Here is a 22645-nt window from a genome sequence, read left to right as displayed (position 1 = left end):
TACCAATTTATAAGAATCAATTTGTTAAACACCTGAAATTATATCTATAACAATTAACCATAAACAGTATAGTTTCTCTTGACCTTTCTTGCTATAGCTAATGAGTTTTAGAAACACAGCTATAACAGTCAAAGAAACATAAGGATATAAGAGTAAAGCTTCAAGAACTCAAATAAGCAGCCTCTGATCTCTATGATGGTGAGGTCAAATGAAATAATTTTAATAAAAAAATATTCTTACAGAAATGAAGTCAAACTGTAATCAGTGAAGCTGCTTATGCTATTATTTAATGGAGTTGTTTAATCCTCTGTTTTAATTCAGCTGGTTTGGTGTGAGGCTGTGTCTGTAGTTTTATTTCTTCCTTCAATTTCTTATTCCTTCAGTGATTGTGCTTGTTAACAGCAGGTGTTCAACAGCAGGTGTCTGAATTCACTTATTTGTGGTCATTCCCTCTGTCTAGTGGACTAAACTAATTGACTAATTTAAGGGCCAGGTGAATGAGGGTGTGGTGAGATTTCAGACACTCTGATTAGTTTCTCAAATACAAGGGTTTTCTACAAAGGTAGATACATGTTACTCTGTGTGACAAGGAGGCAAATCAGCTTCTAACGCAGAGAGGGTTATTTTACCTTTATCTAACTCTAGAATTTTAACACTGTACTCTGAATTACCACAACACTTGAAATTTAACACCAATGAATTTGCTGTGAGTGCAGAGCCTCTCAGTGGACTCAAATCCACTTGTTTGGTGGAAGGACAACCAGAATCAGTTCCCCCATTTAGCCAAGTTGGCTAAACGTTATCTTGGAATCCCAGCAACATCTGTACCCAGTGAGAGAGTATTTTCTACTGCAGGTGACATTGTCACAGCACAGAGAGCAAGCCTCTCACCAGACAATGTTGACATGATGGTGTTTTTGAAGAAGAATTTGGAACTACCTTAAATCATACTAGTTTGGTTTTCTTAGTAGAAATAAGTTGTTTACTTGTTTAATGTTTACTTGATTTGTGGTTTGCAGCACAGGCATTAAGCCTCAGTTACCTCAGTGTGAAACAGTAGCCATTTAATTTACTTTGTAAATGTAAGAGAACTTGATTGAAAAAGAATTTTTACTGTTTTTAACAGTATTTGACACAAAGAAAACAGAAGTGTTATATATTTGGCTGTTTATTTTATTTATGGCTATTTATTTATATTGTTAATAATTTACATATTAATCTTGTTCTTTGGTGTTCAGTTTATAAAGATTTTTCAAATGTTATTTAATAAAACATATAGTTAAAAAAAGTTTAACAGTTTTTTTTTTTTCGATACGAATCGAATCGTGGGTCAAAAATCGTGATACAAACCGAATCGTGGGTTTGATGTATCGTTACAGCCCTAATGTCTATCGAAAACACAGGAAGCTTGTTCTGCCTCTTGATGACCTGGATGCTACTGAAAACATGGACCATGACTTTAAAAACATTGACTGTCACAATGATCTGGAAAATACCAACGAGCTACAGCCTTTGGCAGATGAAATGCCTCCACCTAGTAGGAATGAGCTTTTGGCTAACTTTAAAGAAAATCTCTTCAGTTTCATTCTTAAATGTAGAGAAAAAAATCACATTCCTCAGACTGTCCAGCAGGAAATAGTTAATGACATAAATTTTTTATTTTGTTATTTTAAAGAAAATTACGACTCTTTTATTTCTTACCATCTCCAAAAAAATGGGTTCAACATTTCAGAATGTCCTGAAATAAGACAAATGGCACAGTCAAGGGACTTCTTTGAAGAAGCTTAAAAAATTGTTAGCTCTCCACACATGTCAAAAGAGCACTGTAAATCTAAGCTTAGGCTGATTGAACCAGTACATCACATTTTGAGGTCACCGAGTGGACACAAAGTAGGCACCTATTTATATGTACCTATTACTGAGGTTTTAACTAACTACTGCTCACGTGACGACATATTTGATGAAATTCAGACAAACAACTATTTACACAGAGATCCAGATTACCTAAATGACTACACAGATGGTACATGTTTCAAGGAACATTCCTACTTTAAAGTCAACCCACATGCTTTGAAGACGAATTTGACTTTGTCAACCCGCTAGGTTCAAAAAAAAGCAAGCACAAGCTTTGTGCTTTTTACTATACTGAAGGCAACCTTAAACACACCTCAAAACTGAAGCACATTCACCTTGCTTTATTAGTATGACAAACCTTTGTAAAAAACTGTGGATTAGCAACCATTTTAAAACCAATGTTGGATGACCTGAAAAAAACTTGAACGTGAAGGGTTCATGATAACTGTAGGTGGGATTGAGCAGACTGTTCATGCTGCACTAGCAACATTTTCGGCAGACAATCTTTCAGCACATATGTTAGCTGGTTTTACGATGTCATTTAACTCTGCTAGAGTTTGCCGCTATTGCATGGCAACCCACACAGACGTAAAAGATAAATTTACTGAAAGTGATTTTGTTTTAAGAACTCCAGAGGTACATCTCTACCATCTAACATGCATTGAAAACGCAAATGATCGAAGAACATATGGTGTAAACTATCCATCACCATTTAGTGAATTGAACTATTTTGACGTGACAGACATTTCCACCTGATATAATGCATGATTTGTTGGAGGGAGTCATTCCTCTAATAATAAAACTTGTTCTGAGCTGGGCTCACAAAAAAAAACATATCACTATTAAGGAGTTAAATGATTAACTTGAGCAACTCTCCATTGGTCAAAATGACAAAAAAAAAAAAAAAAAAACAGTGCATTTGTCAGAGCGAAACTTACACAAATCTGGAATTGCTGGGTCTGCCTCACAAAATGGTTTTTGTTTAGGATTTTGCCATTTTTAATGGCACACCGTATTCCTCCCAACAGTAAACAGTGGAATGAGTGTCGTGACATTGTTGACATTGTAATTGCCCCTAGAGTGAAAAGGGAAAACCTGGCAATGTTAGATACACTGGTGTTTGAGTTTTTGACACAGCTAAGGGATGTTTTTGGGGATGTTGTGACACCCAAGTGTCATTTTTTGATACATTACTCAAGACTAACATCTATGTTTGGACCTTTGCGCTTGCTCTGGTGCATGCGTTTTGAGGCTAAACACCAGTATTTTAAGAACGTTGCTAGCAGCTGTAGAAACTTCATTAACATTGCCAAAACCTTAAGCGAGAGGCACCAAATGAAACAATGCTGGGAATTTTCCACACCTTGTATTCTTGATGAGTTTGAGTTGGTAGTAGGTAGGAGTATAGAGACTCCGTTATCATCACTCCCATTAGACCTACAGACAATTCTCAAAAACATACACTCTATGGAACATTTCAACATTCAGCGCGTTTCAAATGTGACTGTTGATAGTGTGAGGTATGCATTAAAAGATGTATTCATAGTTGACTATGTCCATGCAGAAGAAATTCCCCTATTCTTCCAAATTAAATACATTTTAAATGTAAACACTGAATGGTTGCTTTGTGGCAAGTTTTTAATTCCAGTTTCTTACGATTCACACTTCCATGCATATGTGGTAAAAGTTGACTTGGAATGGAGTGTAATTAAACCAGGACAAGAGATGGACTTTCAGGCACTTGACACTTAAGGCTGATTTATACTTCTGCGTCAAACGCCGGCGTATGCTACAGCACTGACGCATAGCCCTTCGCCGTGGCCATCGCCGTCACTGACGTGCACTTCTCAAAAAATGTAACTACACGTCGCAATGACGCGTAGCGTAAGCTCTGTGATTGGTCGGCTTGGTAGCGCTGACGAGTCTGGGCGGGACCGAGAGCCGCGCGAATGGCGCGATCGATTGTTTACAAGTGTGGAGTCCCGTGAAGGAGCTCCGGATGGAAAGTTTTGTTTTGTGTTTACTTCATAGATAAAGTTGTTGTCTTCAAAGACATTCCTTAAATACACACACACACACCCACAAGGCTGTTCCGACAGAAAGAAAATGGAACTCAGAAATCCTGGACCAGCACAAAACTAAAGTGTTATGTTTTGTAAACTTTGCATCTCATTTCTGACTTTTCATACGTGTAACCTCTCTTATAACCTGTATGCCTGTTCCCTTTAGGCCTTTTTAAAGCATAAATAATGTGAGGATGGGAAAAATTATGTTGATGTACTTTTAAACCCTCCATGTTTGGTACCGATGGGTTTCTGCTGACATTTTACAACACATGATGCATAGAGCAAGATCATAACTCGCATTGCTATATTCTTTAAATCCCTGTAATAAATGCCTGTCCGCATGCTTTGGGAGGACACTCAAATTTGCAGGAAGGAAGGAAGGAAGGATTCGCGCTCAAACTTTTCCCTGAAATCATTGATCAGAATGCTGAACGGGTTGTCACGTGACCCGCAGGTATAACCAGACTTCTCCCCAAACATCCCGCAGAGAGCAGTCCGAACAAAGAACATCACCAAAAGGTGGCCCCTTGGGCCACGCGGCTTTCTAAGCCGCATGGACTTTTCCTGCCACGCTTTTCTTATTTTCCGGCAAAGTAAACTCAGTTTATAGTTTAAAGTTTTGAGATCGCGTTCCTCAGAACTGTATTACAAACTCAACGCATCAAGAAGGACATCAAAGGAGTTTCATCAGGACGGAAGCATAAAGAGAAAGACTCCAGACATTAAGCCCAGGTATTTTTAGTTATGCGATTAAGCTGTGCCCCTTTTATCAAAAAGTTGTTTTTTTAATCTTGGTGGTCCTTAATGGTGTGTGGAACTGAAAGTTTTGTCACTCTTTTACCTGAAATCTCTATTTCTTCGCTTTACTATCTCTCTTTGTTGTTACACGTTCTATAGACCTGATGTCTCCATGTATTTTACCTTTTTTTGTTTAATGTTATGTTTGTGCGTTTGTTTGTTATCTGTCTGACTAGTCAATAAATCCCATTATAATCAAATGAATTGTGTTGTTTGCCTCACGAGAAAATGTCACTGAAATACAGATTCCCCTGCCAAGCTATTTTAAGTTGATTAAAACTTATGAATGATTAATCTACTTAGCAAGAAGTAGCAATTAAATTCCCTTTTTCTAAATGAATAGATCGTTGCCGTGGCCGCTCGGAAGAGCAGCGGCTCTGCTTGTGTTTGGTCAAATTAACAATAAATTGATCCAGAATATTAATGATTAATAATAATTCGTTATTGTTGATAATTAATATTCATAATCTGAGAGTCCGCTTGGTCGAGCGGGCAGGATTATATACAATCATATGTTTGACCAAATTGACTGAAGCTTAAGCCGGAATATTAATAATTAAGAATAAACCATTATTGTTGATTATTAATATCCATAAAATGAGCTAATTTCTGTTACAAATGTTTGATTTGAAATGTGTAGGAAAAAGTTTGCTTGCATGATGTAGAGACTGTTTTTATAAGATGTTTACAGTAGAAAAAAAATGTACTAAGTTAAAACAAGGTCTAATTAAATGTTACATGGTTTTAAAAAGGGTCAATGAAATGTGATGTAAATAAAAGAACAACAAATTTAATATTGAGCTTAATGTTCTTGCTGTTTAGAATTTTTATAGAACGTTTTAAAAGAGTCTAATCAACATCTTGTTTTTTTTTTAAACTATGCATCCTGTTATGGCTTGTTGTTTATTGTTATTGAGCTTAAAATATTAACTCTGTGAAAACTAAGACTGTAATAGGTTCCTTTATGAAATGTATTTGTGACCAAGTTTTTAAAGGTATGAATTTAGAATGAATTCAGTGTGCACTGTAATAATATTGTTTTGTATTCTTCTAAAATTGTCATCAAATTGTGTTATGGAATTATTACTAAAATGTTTATCCTGTGAAAAATGTATTTTTAATTGTTACGAATGTTTAATAAAAAGCGATTAAACTGCATTCTAGCCTATTTTTAATATACAGTTTGAAGTACAAATTTGCACCATTTTTTAAAGGTACATTATGGTACCATAATATTAACAAAGGTACAAGTTTGGCAGCAGAGGTACATATTTGCCCTTGAAAGGTACATACTGAGAAGGTACAGTGACAGTGACAAGCCATTGTACCCCTGAAGGTACAAATTGTGCATATTTTTTCTGACAGTGTACTTTCTGAAAAATAAAAGTGACACAGTGAACGCTACTGAAAAATTCCTGTCCAGTGTAGCTCTATATGAAATGGGCTATATGTATCAGGTTTGACAATAGTACAGAATTCACAGGGAAAGAGTGCCAAATACTTTAAGTAAAAGTAGAATTAGACATGAAGCATCAGCACCATATTCTCCACACCAAAATGGCACTGCTGAAGGTAATTAGAGAACATTATTTGAAATGGCTAGATGCTTGATAACAGAGAGTGGTTCACCAAAGACACTGTGGACATATGCAGTTCTAACTGCAGCTATAGTGTTTTAACAACTGCACAAAACAGACACCATACTTTACGTTAACTGGCAGACAGCCTAACATTGCTAGAATGCAGAAGTTTGGTTTAGCGTGTCACGCTTACAGAAATGACAAAGCAAAGATAGGAAAGTTGGATTCAAGGTGTGAGAGGGGCACTTTTGTTAGATAGTTCAGCATAAATGAAAAAGTACAGAAACACAGACTTGTTCAGTTTGTATCTGATAAAAATTCTGAATAAAAGATTCCATTTGTAGAGGAAGACTTTGAGATCAGGAAGAGTCCTGGAGTGTCTGTGAAATTAGACCCAGAGTTGAGCCCACAAAGTGCCAAGGAAGAGCTCATTTTAGACAAACCGGTGGAAGATAAACCAGAAGTTAGGATCTTCAGAGCTTATTTAATTGATTATGCTTGTGGTTTTGAAGGTGATGTGATCAACATTGTTTATTGTTATTGACTTGTTTGTAATGTACCACACAAAGATACAAAGACGTGGTTACATCAGTGAATGCAAGTGAACAGGTTAAAGCTATGGAAGAAGAAATGCAATTGTTAAAAGAAAATGCAACTTTTACTCTTCCAACCTACCTGAAGGCAAAGGTCTAGTGGCGTGTAAATGGGTTTTTGCAAAAACAACGTATGTTGCCAAAAGGAACTATGATAAGTCTTTACTCCAACTGCTAACATGACTAGTGTAAGAGTGTTAATGCAAAGAAAATCTGATTGTTCATGACATGGATGTAAAAGCAGCATATTTACATGCACCAATAGAGTGTGACATTTCATAGAAAAGCCAGAGTGTTATGAGGTAAAATCATGAAGTAAATGAAAAATAATTACTTTAAGGACAAAATGTTGATTACTTTTGTGAAGGTATGTGTGTATGGCTTTTTTTTTACTTTTATAGAATAGGAGTTGTAAACATATTCAAAGGCATGGACAGATGGGGAGCATTTTGATTGTTTTCAATGGGCCGTTCTGGCCCAAAATGCCAGGCCTGATTTTTTTTTTACCCATATAGTGGCTGTTTTTTGCCACTGTATTCTTCAGTACATCTTCATTTGCATTTAGCAGAAGAAACTCAGAACAAGTAGAGGATGAGTAAATGACAGAATTGTAGTTTTTATGTGAACTACTCCTTTAATGTTTCTGTAAGTAAAGGTAAATTAAATATTATTACAGAAGATGTTGTTAAAGAATGGCAGGAAACGTGGAATACAGATTTAAAAAAACCTAGATAAATCTTGAAAATAGGAAGAAAGGGGTCATATTTACGAGGATGAGAGTTGAAATTAGATATTAATAATATAATAAAGGTTTTCATCAGCTTCAAATATTGAATATCTGTGTATGTGTGTGTGCGTGTGTGTGTGTGTGTGAGAGAGAGAGCAGATATAGTATAAAGTGGAAAATGGAGGAGAAATGTATCAATAAGTCATGACTAAGCAAAACAAAAAAGACTTTTATTTTGGTGTGGTGTGTGATGTCATAAGGCTGCGCCGCTACCGCACTGTGATTCAACTGGAGAAAGGTTTGTGTCAAAGCTTTTGCACAGATAAAAAAAACTGATTGATTAAAGTTTCAGGTTTTTCATTCAACGATAAATGATGTACCTGCTGTTAACCATATTATTTTAACCTTTTATACAACGTTGTTGTATCTTAATCACAGTAATGAGGACTATTATTTGAATAAAGATTGGATAAACTTCATTTGTCCACAAGAGGAAATTTGTCTTGTGCAAAAAAGTGCTACACATTGCTGTAAGCAGACAATATAATAAATAAAACAAAACAATTAAGAACATACCTGAATAAAGTTTAAATAAAGAAACAGTAAAGTGTTTAATAAGCGTTTTAATGAATGTTAAATAGCATAATGTCATTCTATTCAAAGTATACATCACTATATATGAGAAATGGAGTACTAGTTTTAATCAGCTCATTTGTGGCTATTGTTTCTTGCTCAGACTTACTCTTTTACCTGATTTTTGTTAATTACTCTCATATAAAGTAACTGTTGAAGTGTTGAGAAGTTATTTTGTCTCTGTTCATTGTTTTATTGATTTTAAACAGGAAAAAGTGTCCAAACAGAGAGAAACTCCTGCTGAAGCGACTGATCTCCACACTGTTATAAAGATGGCGTTTATTAAAGAGGAGAATGAAGATATGAAGATTGAAGAAACATTCACAGTCAAACAGGAAGATCTGCAGGAACAAACAGGTTGGTTTTCATTCTCAAACACCAAATCTGATCCTCATTCAGATATATTTTAATAATAAGAATACTAAATTAAATCATTCTTGCAGCTCTGAGTGTGCTGTCTAGTTTTCCTAAATGCACATAAGCACTCATTGAAAGACAGGAATGAGTTTCTTTCGTCACTTGTTCTCATGTCTTTTGTCATTCTTTTATGTGTTATTAGTTTCCCATTTTCTCTACCTTCTTAATGTTATTGCTTTTCTTGCTCTTTTACTGATTGTAAAGCGTCCATGAGCACTGGTGCTTTATAAAATAAATAAAAACAATAAATTAATAAAAGGTTTAACTGAGCTGACTATATAAAGATTTTAAAAAGTAACAGAAAAGTGTGTAATAATTGTTTTACCGAAGGTTTAATTTATTAAATAGCATAATGTCATTCCATTCTAACAATACATAGCTATAAGAAATGGAGTACTAGTTTTAATCAGGTCATTTGTGGCTATTGTTTCTTGCTCAGACTGACTTTGATTTCTTTTTGTTATTACTTTCATATAAATAAACTGTTGAAGCTAGTGTTGAATAGAAGTTATTTTGTTTCTGTTTATTGTTTTATTTATTTTAAACAGGACATTTTTATTGTTTTGTTCATTTAGCTTTTCTTGTTCTTCTAAGCATCCTTGAGCACTGGCGCTTTATAAAAAAAGTTTAACTGAGCTAAAAATATTTGACCTACAGTATTCCTAAGAAGATATCTGCTATTACAGTGATAGTGTTGGCTTAGTATTTTCCATTTAAATATGTCACGTTGATCACAATTCCCTTTTTTCTTAACTTCTTCATGGGTTTAAACTTGATTTAAGTAGATGTTACTAGTTCTCACAGATAGTATAGGAATTAGAATTACATCATTATTATATTAATTAATTAACAGGGCTATTGTGTTAAAGTATGTCATATGGATGCGCCCAATTTTAAATATGCGGAATTGAAATGGACACTAAAGTAATTAATTGTTATAAAACATTGTACAGTATTCTAAACTATATTAATGTTGTTGTGAGACGACGTGAAACAAAAGGAACAAATTATAGTGGAACAATAACGTTTAGCATTGCACTGACTACAACTGGCCAACAAACTAGTCTAAAAATGACCTTTTCTGCTTAAGAAATGGATTACAGCATGCTGATGATATGCAAACATTAGAGTGTGAAGTTCGTCAGTATTGACCAGATTCTTTGTGTACCAGCAGGCGGCGCCATTGAATTTTTTTGCTTGACACTTTTTTAAAGGAAATAATTTTTAGATCCTAAAAACAATGTTATGCTGCTTACGCAAGGGATGATAACTCCTTTCAAGGTGTAGCCTGGTTTGGAAAAGTCAAGGTTTTAAAACCGCCAAAATTTGAGTCAGAATTATTAGCCCACACCCCCATTGAATTTTTTTTCTTTTTTAAATATTTCCCAAATTGTGTTTAACAGAGCAAGGAAATTTTCATGGTTTGTATGCTAATATATATATTTTTTCTTCTGGAGAAAGTCTTATTTTTTTTTTATTTCGGTTAGAATAAAAGCAGTTTTTTTAAAACACCATTTTAAGGACAGAATTATTAGCCCCTTCTGAATTCTATCTTCAACTGGATGCTAGTTTTTTTTTTTTTTTTTTTACATTTTAAGACAACAGTATCTCCTGTAGAAAAGATATCTAAAGATGCCATTTCAAATTGTTAAGCAATCTGTTTTTGAAACTAATGAAAACAACAGATGTCAATGATTCATTTGAATGATTTAGCCTGACATGTTTACTGCTTCAAAATATAATAAATAAATAAATATTTCTCCAAAGAAAATATTTTGTGAAGGGAAAAAAAGTGTTTGTTTTATACCTAGACATTTAAAAATAATATATTTTAGAGCAGTAATCACAATACTGTGAAAGCGTGATATTTTTATTCAAGATTATCCTATGTCAGAATCTTATACTGGCCCATGCCTAATGCTGCTTGATGTTGCAAAGTCATATTTTATTATTTTCTTATTTTTCTTTGTATGAATAAACATGAATACACTTGTTTGTAGAGCAAGTAGTGTGACCGTTTTCTATCGTTATTCCTGGTCATTTCTCCAAAAGGCAACTGAAGCACTAAAACAATAGCATGTGAGATCAGGGGCTGTTTCATGAAAGTGGTTTAGAAAAGTGGAGATTAAAGTTGAAAACCTGGCTTCAGTGAGCCGAACTAATCGTCCACACTTAAATTGGTTCCATAACAGAAATTCGAAGATCATTTGATGTAACTAATCTGAGTTCAGTCAAAATAATCCAGATAACTTGCTTGTGCACGTTACTGTCATGAAACCCTGAAGGTTGAGCACAGATGCATTGATTATGTTGTGTGCTACTATGGCAACTACTTACTGTTATAGAACCAATTTAAGCCCCTAGGGGTTATAAAATAATCCTGGGTTTTCATTAACAGACGTTTCACATTGGCAAACCCTTGATTAACATTATTATTTGTATATTTAAGATGCCACTGTCCCTGATTGGACAAACAGCAGGTAACCTTTTGAGATGGCATTTCTGCATCTTGGCAGGTATATAAAATGTCACGACGTAGGTCTTCAGCTAAGCTTCTTTGGCTTAGTCTCTTTATTCATCAAGGGTCGCCACAGCTGAATGAACTACCAACTTATCCAGCATATGTTTTAAACCAGCTTCAACTCAGTACTAGGAAATATTTGCATAAGTTATATACAATAATGCAAACTCACAAATAGAAGAGTAAATTATCCGCACTTGCTATGAACATGCAGGATTTGCTCCAATCGGGTTTTCCAAGCAAGTTAAAAATGTTTTAATCATGTGGAAGATACACATGAGGGAATTTAACACGAGTAATCCTGAGCGAGTGCATTTGATCATTTGCATTTAAAGCCACAGGCGCAAAAAGAGCTTGGTTTTCCTCCAGACCACCAAAATTAAATATTCTCAAAGGAATATGATCTGATTTTGAGCCAAAACCTCAGACACATTCTGGAAACACCAAATACTTATTTTCAAAATAATAATAATAATAAGTTTTTCTAAAATAATAATAATAATAATAATAATAAAGGTTTATTATAGGAACCCTTTAAAGATATTTATGAAACAGAAATGAAAATAGCCTCACCATTTACTGTACCTCTTGTGGTTTTAAACCTTTATGGGGTTTGTTGATTCTGTTGAACACAAAAGAAGATATTGTGAAAACAAATGTTAGCTTTCTTTGTGTTCCAGAAGAAAGGAATTGTTTAAAAGCAAATGAGAGAGTAAATGGTATGGTCATTTATATTTGTGGGTGAAACATCCATTTCATGCTTATCGCTTTGAGTCTTCATACTAAAGTTAACTTCTTCTTTTTTTTTTAAGACCTGATGTTGCTGAAAGAAAAGACTCATCAACAGAATGAAATGGAAGAGATACAGCAAGACATGACGACTGATGAAAAACCTACACTGACGAAAAAGACTTTGTCACGTGGAAGACCTCGGAAATCCAAACCTAGGTGTAATTTCAGCTGTAAACAATGTGGAAAAAGTTTCAGTCAGAAGCCAAAGCTTGATGTTCACATAAGAGATCACACTAGGGAGAAAGCTTATACTTGCAAACAGTGTGGAAAGAGCTTCTATAATACAAGAAACCTAACAGTGCACATGAGAATTCACACTGGAGAAAGGCCATACACATGCCAACAGTGTGGGAAAAGCTTCCATAAAACAGGAAACTTAACAGTGCACATGAGAATTCACACTGGAGAGAGGCCATACACATGCCAACAGTGTGGGAAAAGCTTTCAAACTACAGGAAACTTAACAGTGCACATGAGAATTCACACTGGGGAGAAGCCTTACTCTTGCCCTCAGTGTGGAAAAAGTTATAATCAAAATAGCAACCTTGAAGTCCACATGAGAACTCACAATGGAGGAAGAACTTTTGTTTGCACACAGTGTGGAAAAAGTTTTGCTCAAAAACAAAATCTTGACCTCCACATGAGGATTCACACTGGAGAGAAACCTTACACATGCACAGAGTGTGGTAAAAGTTTCCCATATAAAAGCACACTCAAACACCACATGATAGTTCACACCGGAGAGAAGCCGTTTGCATGTGCGCAGTGTGGAAAGAGCTTCACATGTAATGCTAACCTCAGGAACCACATGAATGGTCACACTGGAACCATAGTGTTCACATGTGATCTGTGTGGAAAGAGTCTCACACACAAATACTCCATAAAGAACCACATGAAGACTCACTCAGGAGAGCGTTTTATATGCATTGAGTGTGGAAAGGGCTTTAAACATAAAAGAAGCCTCAGCAATCACATGGAGCTTCACAATGGAGAGCAGAGTCCTCAAAATTAAGGCCTTGTCCACACAAACATGAGTATATTCATAACAGCAGCCTTTTCATGTAGTTTGGCTGTTAATTGACGTGAGTAGTTATTTATAAACTACTTTCGAGAGGATCACATGCTTATGATTGTCCACGGCTGGTTCCACATTAACCAACACATGATTCACCAATCAGACGATTCCTAACTCACTATTAATAACCAGAGGCTGTTTCTCAATTCCAAGAATGCAGAGAATGGACTTGCGTTCTTGTAGAGTGCGGTCTTGCCAGGTGTCCTCGGAAGAACGAACTCAGGAGAGCGCGAGGGCAGAGAACGCGTCCTTTGAGGAATGGGATGCTGCGTTCTTCCTGATGGTCATGTGACCTTCACGCGTTTTAAATGGAAATTATTTAAACATTACAGCCTTCATACAACGATTTATTGTTTCCCCCCTCTTCAAAATATATACTTTGCATAAAAACATTATAAATATACTCTGCACAATATAAATAAAACAAATTTTAATACGAATTTCATCAAACAAACACCCTTAATGTGTTTATTCCTTTATTAAGATGTTCATGTTAATGTATACTTACACCGTTTCATTTAGGGAAACTCCTGAGGTAAATAAGTGATGTCTCTGAACTTTAATAATAAATCTAAATAAAATGCTGCGCTTCCCACCTCAAGTCGCAATGACTTCTGGGACTTCCAGAGCGAGCTCGCTGCTGAAGTCTGCATCGGTGCGTCCTCGATATCAAGAACACATTCGGGAAGTTTCACGCGTCCTCCGTACTTGCGGTCTTGAGTATTGAAACTGAACTTAGGCAGCTGATGATGACGTTGCACGAGAACACGAGGACGCAAGACCGCTGAAGAACGCATATTGAGAAACAGCCAGAGTTTCTTACCTTAGTTATCTTTATCTTGAGGAATTCCCCTCCCACCCCTACTCCTCCTCCTTTCTAGCAACACAGCAGCCCAGTGATTAGTATTGTTGCCTCACAGCAAGAATGTCACAGGTTAGAGCCCTCACTGAACTGGTTGATATTTGTGGAGAGTTTGCTTATTCTCCCCATGCTCACATGGGTTTTCCCCAATTTCCTTCCACAGCCCAAAAACGCGTAACCTAAGTAAACTGAACATTCTAAATTGGCACCGTAGTCAAGCTCTTAGAAGCCATATATCTCCCTTTAGCCATCTGGATATCTGTCATTAGAACAGAAACAAGTCGGGGGAGTTCATCAAGATCTACCTGAGCTCAAACTCCTCTCTCACCCTGCTTACGAGAGGTAGCCCAGGGCTGGAGGATGATTGTTACGGTCCGTGGGAGTTTGTAATTTTGTGCCTTCTCCCTCTGTTTTGCTTATCTTCCTTTGCTCTCTTTGCATCTCCTCGACTGTCATTTGCTCTTTGTCTCGCCCTATCACCTTTTGTTCCGCTACTTTTTCTTTACTAGGTACCTGTTGATTGGATCCCGAGCCTGTCACTCCTCATTAGGGCGTTTCCTCGTGGACCAATTGGATTTCGTTCCGCGGACTTTAAATTCGACTGGCCCGCCTTGTTTTTCAGAGTGCTATGTGTGTGCGTGTTGGTTTGTGTTCGCTTGCTGCTATTCATAATGTATGCTTTGTTCTGTGTTTCTGAATAACTACATCGATGTAAATTAAGTCATGGTTAATAGTTTATCATTCCTTTTTGGGGAAAAGGGAATAGTTTACTAAGCCGCGTCACATACATTTTGCCCGTAGGTAACTTCAATGATCAGAAACACTAGGTAAGTGGGTGAGCGCCACATTTTGTATTTTTGCTTATTATTTCAGGGAGTTTAGGTGTTGCTTCGCAAACGCTGAAGATTTCGGTTTCTTTTTCACATTTTGATTCTTATTAGTAAGTTTAGAGGGGGATCTTGTTTTCTAGTTTAGGTGGCTTTTGGTTTTGTTTAGTTCTTTGCTTTGGCGCCACTCTAGTTCCTTTTTCCCCTATAACTTTTGATTGTATTTCTTCTTTTTTTTCTTCTTCTTCTTCTTCTTATTATTATTATTATTATTATTATTATTATTATATATACATTGTACAAAGCGCACACATGTAAGCCTCTCTTTTGTTGGCTTCATTTTTCTTCTCCTCATAAAAGCAATAAATGAATTGAATGTAAATTTTGGTGTCCTGGTGTATTTTCCATCCATCTACTCAGTAATAATTTAATATTATAAGTGTTACGTTTATTTTTCCCAGACAACTTAATTAAACCGTAACATTTAATGATTTCTCAAAAATCTCATCATATACTTCCTTTAAAATAATAGATAAAATATCTTTAAAAACAATATAAAAGTCACTTCCCAACCCATCTATTCCTGGACATTTCTTTCTGTTCAGTCCACTAATTGCTCTTTTTATTTCTTCTTCTCTTATCTCCTTGTCACATTCTCTTTTTTCCCCTTCTTCTACTCTTGATTTTATTAGCTTTAGTAATTCCCCTTTTTTTCTTTTATTTCCTCTGTGCAACACAAATTTTCATAATACAATGTTATTTCTTCCAAAATCTCCTCATTTTTTTCTACTATGTTCCCATTTTTACTCCTTATTTCTCTAATCATTTCTGCCTTCCCTCTTCTTTTCTCTAGATCAAGAAAGAATTTAGTGCACTTTTTCTCCCTCCACTGTAAATTTTGCTTTGCTTCTTAATCTTGCACCTTCAAATTTCTCCTCCTCCATTTCTTTCAGTCTTCCTTGCAGTTCTTTTATCTTTTGTATATTTTTTCCATTCTCATTTTTCAATTCGTTTTCTAGTTTTTCTTTCAGCTCCTTTTCCTTATATTTTTTACAATTTTGTAATTGTCTACAATATTTTATCGTAAACTTTTAAACTAAATACTTCACATTCTCCCACCACTTTCTTTTGTCCTCATTATAGATTTCATTCCCTTTTTCCTTTTGAATAATTTCCTTTACACTTAAAACATAGTCTTCATTCTTTAAAACCGCTGTGTTTAAAACCCATACCCCTGGCCCTCTTTTCACATTACTCCAGTCTAGATTCATAAAAAGTGGCTTATGGTCACTCAGACTTGTTTCTTCATATTTAATCTTGTTTATAAACCCTTCAACATTTCTTGTGCATAAAATAAAATCTATTCTTGTTTGACAACAAAAATTCCCCACTATCTGTCTTCTTGAGTACTCTTTTGTCTGTTCATTCCTTTCTCTCCACACATCAATTAAATTCATTTCCTCCATCAATATTTTCAGTTCTTTTCTCCCCTTATCCGTTTTAAAAACCATTCCCTCAGCCATTTCTAATTTACTAAAAACAGTGTTAAAATCACCCATGATAATAACTCTTTCGTGTTTCTTTAAATAATCTCTAAGTACATTAAAATACTCTTTCTTTTTGTTCTCCTCTGTTGGGGCGTGAACATTCACCATAATTACTTTTTTCTTTTCATACTCCATTTCACATATCATACACTTCCCCTCTTTGTCATTATAGATTGTTTTACATAAAACCCCACTGTTTTCTTTTAATAAAATTGCAACTCCTCTCCCTAGCCTCCCATCCCCATTATTGTATAACATTTCCCCACTCCACCTTTTTCTTATTTCGTTCATACATTCTTCCCTCCAGTTTGTCTCTTGTAGTAAAATCACATCTTCTCGTTTACACATTTCTTTCACTTTTTCAAATTTCCTGATGTCTAAAAGCCCTCTTGCATTAAAAGACACAATTCCTAAAACCATAAAAAATATAAAAACATTCATAAAAGACATAAAAACATTCATAAAAAACATCTTCTCAGTCCATGTCTTCCAAGCCCTTTAGCAACTCATACTTATTTGCGCATTCAATTTCTTCATCTTTTAGCAGTTTTTTTCTTGCAGTCTCTAAATTAGGTTTTATCTTTAACGATCTTCTTCTTTTTGCTGATTTCCCCTGTGTCTCTTTGTTTCCATCCTTTTGTAAATGTCCCTCTAAATCGACTTGCTCGTCAATACTTTGGCCTTTTGTCTCCTCTGTGTCCAATGCCTTTTGAAAACTGTCTGTCATGTCCATTTGTGTCCAAAATGTGTCTTCCTGTTGTCCTTGATTTAAGTCTTTATTATTCGAATCGCTCAATTCTGCTGCTTCCAAAACACTCTTTAAACTGTCAGTCATATCCATTTGTGTCCATGTTGTTCCTTCCTGTTCCGTGACTCTGTCTATTCCATTAGTCTCATTCTCTTGTAGTTTTTCACTTTCAGATTCTGTTCTTTTTTCTTGTGTTGTTGTTTTGTCCTCTGACTGGATATTGTCTCCTTCATACATCTGCCTGCCTACCTGCTGCTCTACCTCCTCCTCCTCTTCCCCCATCCAACATTCACATTTATTTAAAACCTTATTACAATCCGGGCACTTCACAGCAGTGCAAAACTTTGCAAAGTGCCCCCTTTCCTCGCACTTGTAGCACCTAAAATCAGGACAGTCTTTTACCACATGATCTGGGCTCATGCACAGCCTGCACGTTTTCACCTGATGACTGTGCATCACCCTAAAGTATTGTGGACCTTCTGCTGTCTCTATTCTTGTGCTGTACGGGAGGGACGCCACTTCTTTGGGGAATCTGGTTTTCACAAACCTCGTCCCATCTTCAATATTTGTGCCCGGATAAAACCTTCTTTTAATTTTTGAAATGGGACAAACTCCCCAATGATCCAATTTGTCTAAAATATCTTTATCAGCAACATAGACAGGCAGATGCATGAAGGAGACAACATAATCACGGTTTTGTAGCCTCTTAACTGCACAGTTTATCCCTTTAATAGTCAATTCGTCCGTTAACTCATCAGCATCTTCCTCTCTTTCAAGTGTTACTTCATATTCCTTGTTGTGTTTTGGTCTTACAGCCAAAATCTTTCCATCCCCAATCCTCTCCGTCACTGCTTTAATTACATCCATTGCTCTCACCTCTGTTGCTTGTCCTATGTCCACTGTTACAGTTGCTTCTTTTAGATAAATCCTTTTCCTTGCTTCCTTCTCCGATTGGTTTGTTTCTCGTTGTCGTCTGTCCAGTCCATTGTCATTTGCGTTCTCAACTCCGTCCGCCATTGCCAGGTCTGTCACCGTAGATCCGTCCATTGCAAAAAAACTAAATAAAAAACACTTCTCCCGAACAGCTCACGCTGCTGGGAGGACAAACTAAACAAACAAAAAAAGTTTAGCAAAAATGTATTTAAGACAAAAACAAAAATAAACAAAGAAAATCTGGTGAGCCTCTCTCACCAACTGCAGCCAAACACTTCCTGGAATGTACCACTATCACACATGCACAGGGTGGTATGGCCGTAAGCGAAAGAGGCTGTCAAGCGTTGGCTATTTAAATCAGCTGCCAAATGAAGCACTTCGAAAAGCTTACAGCACCTGGTATTCCCAGGCGGTCTCCCATCCAAGTACTAACCAGGCCCGACCCTGCTTTACTTCCGAGTTCAGATGAGATCGGGCATTTCCAGGGTGGTATGGCCGTAAGCAAAAGAGGCTGTCAAGCGTTGGCTATTTAAAGCAGCTGCCAAATGAAGCACTTCGAAAAGCTTACAGCACCTGGTATTCCCAGGCGGTCTCCCATCCAAGTACTGACCAGGCCCGACCCTGCTTTACTTCCAAGTTCAGATGAGATCGGGCATTTCCAGGGTGGTATGGCCGTAAGCGAAAGAGGCTGTCAAGCGTTGGCTATTTAAAGCAGCTGCCAAATGAAGCACTTCGAAAAGCTTACAGCACCTGGTATTCCCAGGCGGTCTCCCATCCAAGTACTAACCAGGCCCGACCCTGCTTTACTTCCGAGTTCAGATGAGATCGGGCATTTCCAGGGTGGTATGGCCGTAAGCGAAAGAGGCTGTCAAGTGTTGGCTATTTAAAGCAGCTGCCAAATGAAGCACTTCGAAAAGCTTACAGCACCTGGTATTCCCAGGCGGTCTACCATCCAAGTACTAACCAGGCCCAATCCTGCTTTACTTCCGAGTTCAGATGAGATCGGGCATTTCCAGGGTGGTATGGCCGTAAGCGAAAGAGGCTGTCAAGCGTTGGCTATTTAAATCAGCTGCCAAATGAAGCACTTCGAAAAGCTTACAGCACCTTGTATTCCCAGGCGGTCTCCCATCCAAGTACTAACCAGCCCCGACCCTGCTTTACTTCCGAGTTCAGATGAGATCAGGCATTTCCAGGGTGGTATGGCCGTAAGCGAAAGAGGCTGTCAAGCGTTGGCTATTTAAATCAGCTGCCAAATGAAGCACTTCGAAAAGCTTACAGCACCTGGTATTCCCAGGCGGTCTCCCATCCAAGTACTAACCAGGCCCGACCCTGCTTTACTTCCGAGTTCAGATGAGATCGGGCATTTCCAGGGTGGTATGGCCGTAAGCGAAAGAGGCTGTCAAGCGTTGGCTATTTAAATCAGCTGCCAAATGAAGCACTTCGAAAAGCTTACAGCACCTTGTATTCCCAGGCGGTCTCCCATCCAAGTACTAACCAGGCCCGACCCTGCTTTACTTCCGAGTTCAGATGAGATCGGGCATTTCCAGGGTGGTATGGCCTTAAGCGAAAGAGGCTGTCAAGCGTTGGCTATTTAAATCAGCTGCCAAATGAAGCACTTCGAAAAGCTTACAGCACCTGGTATTCCCAGGCGGTCTCCCATCCAAGTACTAACCAGGCCCGACCCTGCTTTCCTTCCGAGTTCAGATGAGATCGGGCATTTCCAGGGTGGTATGGCCGTAAGCGAAAGAGGCTGTCAAGCGTTGGCTATTTAAATCAGCTGCCAAATGAAGCACTTCGAAAAGCTTACAGCACCTGGTATTCCCAGGCGGTCTCCCATCCAAGTACTAACCAGGCCCGACCCTGCTTTACTTCCGAGTTCAGATGAGATCGGGCATTTCCAGGGTGGTATGGCCGTAAGGGAAAGAGGCTGTCAGGCGTTGGCTATTTAAATCAGCTGCCAAATGAAGCACTTCGAAAAGCTTACAGCACCTGGTATTCCCAGGCGGTCTCCCATCCAAGTACTAACCAGGCCCGACCCTGCTTTACTTCCGAGTTCAGATGAGATCGGGCATTTCCAGGGTGGTATGGCCGTAAGCGAAAGAGGCTGTCAAGCGTTGGCTATTTAAATCAGCTGCCAAATGAAGCACTTCGAAAAGCTTACAGCACCTGGTATTCCCAGGCGGTCTCCCATCCAAGTACTAACCAGGCCCGACCCTGCTTTACTTCCGAGTTCAGATGAGATCGGGCATTTCCAGGGTGGTATGGCCGTAAGCGAAAGAGGCTGTCAAGCGTTGGCTATTTAAATCAGCTGCCAAATGAAGCACTTCGAAAAGCTTACAGCACCTGGTATTCCCAGGCGGTCTCCCATCCAAGTACTAACCAGGCCCGACCCTGCTTTACTTCCGAGTTCAGATGAGATCGGGCATTTCCAGGGTGGTATGGCCGTAAGCGAAAGAGGCTGTCAAGCGTTGGCTATTTAAATCAGCTGCCAAATGAAGCACTTCGAAAAGCTTACAGCACCTGGTATTCCCAGGCGGTCTCCCATCCAAGTACTAACCAGGCCCGACCCTGCTTTACTTCCGAGTTCAGATGAGATCGGGCATTTCCAGGGTGGTATGGCCGTAAGCGAAAGAGGCTGTCAAGCGTTGGCTATTTAAATCAGCTGCCAAATGAAGCACTTCGAAAAGCTTACAGCACCTGGTATTCCCAGGCGGTCTCCCATCCAAGTACTAACCAGGCCCGACCCTGCTTTACTTCCGAGTTCAGATGAGATCGGGCATTTCCAGGGTGGTATGGCCGTAAGGGAAAGAGGCTGTCAAGCGTTGGCTATTTAAATCAGCTGCCAAATGAAGCACTTCGAAAAGCTTACAGCACCTGGTATTCCCAGGCGGTCTCCCATCCAAGTACTAACCAGGCCCGACCCTGCTTTACTTCCGAGTTCAGATGAGATCGGGCATTTCTTTTTTTTTTTTTTTTTTTTTTTTTATTCAAAAATAATCACATTACATTAACATTTAAATACTTCAAAAAATTTCACAAAACAAATACATTAAAATAAACATTCTTCATAAAATAACATCCTCTTTGGGCATTTTCCACTTTAAACCACTTAAAACATTATACACTTCATCATTAAACACATCATAAAAGCTTGGTAACATGTCTTCTCCTTTAAAATACCAGTACAGTCTTTCTATGTATCTTTCCATTTTTCGTTTTAGTACATTCCACACATTTAAAACAACTTTTGCCTGCTTTGCTACATTTCTTCTTTCCCACACACATTTTTTAATCATCATTATGAGAAGATTTACAAACTTTTTGTTTTTGTTTTCCATATTCCATCCGAACATCACAAGAGTATTCCATTCCAATTGTTCTTCATCCCAATCTTTCAATAAATCTTTTAGCATTTTTTGGCATTTCATGTAAAAACATTCTAATTCTTTACAGTATAAAAACAGGTGTAAAATTCCGTCATCTTCTTGAAAACAAACCTTACATGTTGCATTTGGTTCTCTCTGTATCTTTGTTAAAATGCACTCAGTAAAAATTGCCTTGTGTCTTATAAAATATTCAAAACATTCCAATCTTGTTTCTATTATTTTCCCTCTCATGTTTTTCCATATATTTTCCTTTTTCACACTATTCAATCTTTGTACCCAAAAGTTATTTGCTATAGGTTCTTGAAATACACTATCTCTAAAATACACATAAAAGTCTTTCAGTAAACAATCTTTAAAATCACAAAGCTTTCCTTTTAAATAGACATGTATGACTTTTCCATTCCCACATTCTTCCATATTTTCTATTCTTGTAATCCATTCTTTTGGTATGGCACCTTTGACCGTTTCAAGTTTATTTTCTATTTCCTTTACACTGTATTCCTCTTTAGCTTCTTCCATTAAGTCTACTATATATTGCTTAGTTAAAAATCCCTTTTTGAATTCATAAAGAACATCCCTTATTCTTAAAATCCCCACATCCATCCATTTTTTAAAAAATAGTTCCTTCCCTTCTTTTAAAATACTTTTATTTAAAAACAAAGGTTGATTTAACAAGTTTTCTCTACCCTTTACTTGGTAAAATACACCGTCTAAAAATTTCCCCCATGCACTTAAAATTTCTTGATAAAACCCTGGTAACTTTTCCGTCATCCAGTTTTTTGTTTTTAACCAAAGAATGTCTTCTCCTAAGTTAAAATTGCCAACTTTGTTTAAAAAATATTTCATAACCTTTTTCCATTCTGTTGAGTTCTCCTCTTGTAAAAGCTTTTTAACTATTTTGACTCTAAGACAATTCTTCCTTTGTTTAATATCAATCAATCCTATCCCTCCTTCTTCTGTTGCTCCTATTATTGTATTGTACGCAATTCTTGGGGGTTTCCCCTCCCATAAAAAATCTTGAACACACTTTTTTAATCTCTCTTCTATCCAACATGGCATTTCTGTTACATATAATTTATACCATAGCTTTGATGTCATTAAAACATTTAATATTAAGGCTTTCCCCTTTAAACAAAGTTCTCTCATCCTCCAAAAATTTAATCTTGATTCTATTCCTCTTATTAGATCATCCCACATCTTTTCTGTTGCTTTTCTTTCATTTTTACCAATTAAAATTCCTAAAATTTTCAGCTCTTCTACTTCTCTAAATTGAAAACAATCTGTTA

General features: G+C 37.1%; 1 protein-coding gene and 14 non-coding genes across 16 annotated transcripts; 1 reads left to right on the top strand and 14 right to left on the bottom strand.

Annotated features, from left to right (window-relative positions):
* The first annotated feature begins 7889 nt into the window (after positions 1-7889).
* LOC137491100 (uncharacterized) lies at positions 7890-15127 on the top strand. Of its 2 annotated transcripts, XM_073947783.1 has the most exons (4): positions 7890-7916; positions 8461-8608; positions 11870-11908; positions 12002-15127. In XM_073947783.1, the coding sequence occupies exons 2-4, from the start codon at positions 8524-8526 to the stop codon at positions 12991-12993; spliced, it is 1116 nt and encodes a 371-aa protein (XP_073803884.1). In that variant the 5' UTR covers positions 7890-7916; positions 8461-8523; the 3' UTR covers positions 12994-15127. The 2 variants fall into 2 exon arrangements, with proteins under 2 accessions (XP_073803884.1, XP_068076292.1); XM_068220191.2 differs by lacking the exon at positions 11870-11908.
* Positions 15128-18357: 3230 nt separating this feature from the next.
* LOC137492145 (5S ribosomal RNA) lies at positions 18358-18476 on the bottom strand. The gene has a single exon (XR_011012117.1). It is a non-coding gene; the product is annotated as a 5S ribosomal RNA (ribosomal RNA).
* A 58-nt stretch (positions 18477-18534) lies between these two features.
* On the bottom strand, positions 18535-18653 carry LOC137493904 (5S ribosomal RNA). The gene has a single exon (XR_011013879.1). It is a non-coding gene; the product is annotated as a 5S ribosomal RNA (ribosomal RNA).
* A 58-nt stretch (positions 18654-18711) lies between these two features.
* On the bottom strand, positions 18712-18830 carry LOC137492144 (5S ribosomal RNA). Its single transcript, XR_011012116.1, has one exon. It is a non-coding gene; the product is annotated as a 5S ribosomal RNA (ribosomal RNA).
* Positions 18831-18888: 58 nt separating this feature from the next.
* LOC137493932 (5S ribosomal RNA) lies at positions 18889-19007 on the bottom strand. The gene has a single exon (XR_011013907.1). It is a non-coding gene; the product is annotated as a 5S ribosomal RNA (ribosomal RNA).
* Positions 19008-19065: 58 nt separating this feature from the next.
* On the bottom strand, positions 19066-19184 carry LOC137492143 (5S ribosomal RNA). The gene has a single exon (XR_011012115.2). It is a non-coding gene; the product is annotated as a 5S ribosomal RNA (ribosomal RNA).
* A 58-nt stretch (positions 19185-19242) lies between these two features.
* On the bottom strand, positions 19243-19361 carry LOC137492142 (5S ribosomal RNA). The gene has a single exon (XR_011012114.1). It is a non-coding gene; the product is annotated as a 5S ribosomal RNA (ribosomal RNA).
* Positions 19362-19419: 58 nt separating this feature from the next.
* LOC137492141 (5S ribosomal RNA) lies at positions 19420-19538 on the bottom strand. Its single transcript, XR_011012113.2, has one exon. It is a non-coding gene; the product is annotated as a 5S ribosomal RNA (ribosomal RNA).
* Positions 19539-19596: 58 nt separating this feature from the next.
* On the bottom strand, positions 19597-19715 carry LOC137493708 (5S ribosomal RNA). Its single transcript, XR_011013683.1, has one exon. It is a non-coding gene; the product is annotated as a 5S ribosomal RNA (ribosomal RNA).
* Positions 19716-19773: 58 nt separating this feature from the next.
* On the bottom strand, positions 19774-19892 carry LOC137493768 (5S ribosomal RNA). Its single transcript, XR_011013743.1, has one exon. It is a non-coding gene; the product is annotated as a 5S ribosomal RNA (ribosomal RNA).
* Positions 19893-19950: 58 nt separating this feature from the next.
* On the bottom strand, positions 19951-20069 carry LOC137492140 (5S ribosomal RNA). Its single transcript, XR_011012112.1, has one exon. It is a non-coding gene; the product is annotated as a 5S ribosomal RNA (ribosomal RNA).
* A 58-nt stretch (positions 20070-20127) lies between these two features.
* On the bottom strand, positions 20128-20246 carry LOC137492139 (5S ribosomal RNA). Its single transcript, XR_011012111.1, has one exon. It is a non-coding gene; the product is annotated as a 5S ribosomal RNA (ribosomal RNA).
* A 58-nt stretch (positions 20247-20304) lies between these two features.
* Positions 20305-20423, bottom strand: LOC137492137 (5S ribosomal RNA). The gene has a single exon (XR_011012109.1). It is a non-coding gene; the product is annotated as a 5S ribosomal RNA (ribosomal RNA).
* Positions 20424-20481: 58 nt separating this feature from the next.
* On the bottom strand, positions 20482-20600 carry LOC137493767 (5S ribosomal RNA). Its single transcript, XR_011013742.2, has one exon. It is a non-coding gene; the product is annotated as a 5S ribosomal RNA (ribosomal RNA).
* Positions 20601-20658: 58 nt separating this feature from the next.
* LOC141383618 (5S ribosomal RNA) lies at positions 20659-20777 on the bottom strand. Its single transcript, XR_012404643.1, has one exon. It is a non-coding gene; the product is annotated as a 5S ribosomal RNA (ribosomal RNA).
* Positions 20778-22645: the final 1868 nt, after the last annotated feature.

Source organism: Danio rerio, chromosome 4 (assembly GCF_049306965.1).
Source record: "Danio rerio strain Tuebingen ecotype United States chromosome 4, GRCz12tu, whole genome shotgun sequence".
NCBI lineage: Eukaryota > Metazoa > Chordata > Actinopteri > Cypriniformes > Danionidae > Danio > Danio rerio.
The sequence above is the reverse complement of the archived record's forward strand: the minus strand, read 5'-3'. Positions and strand labels throughout refer to the sequence as shown.

Coding starts and splice junctions, on each gene's coding strand:
- LOC137491100 (XM_073947783.1), top strand. CDS start 8,524: ATGGCGTTTATTAAAGAGGAGAATGAAGATATGAAGATTGAAGAAACA. Junction 8,609..11,869: donor AGATCTGCAGGAACAAACAG/GTTGGTTTTCAT, acceptor TTTGTGTTCCAG/AAGAAAGGAATTGTTTAAAA. Junction 11,909..12,001: donor AGCAAATGAGAGAGTAAATG/GTATGGTCATTT, acceptor TTTTTTTTTAAG/ACCTGATGTTGCTGAAAGAA.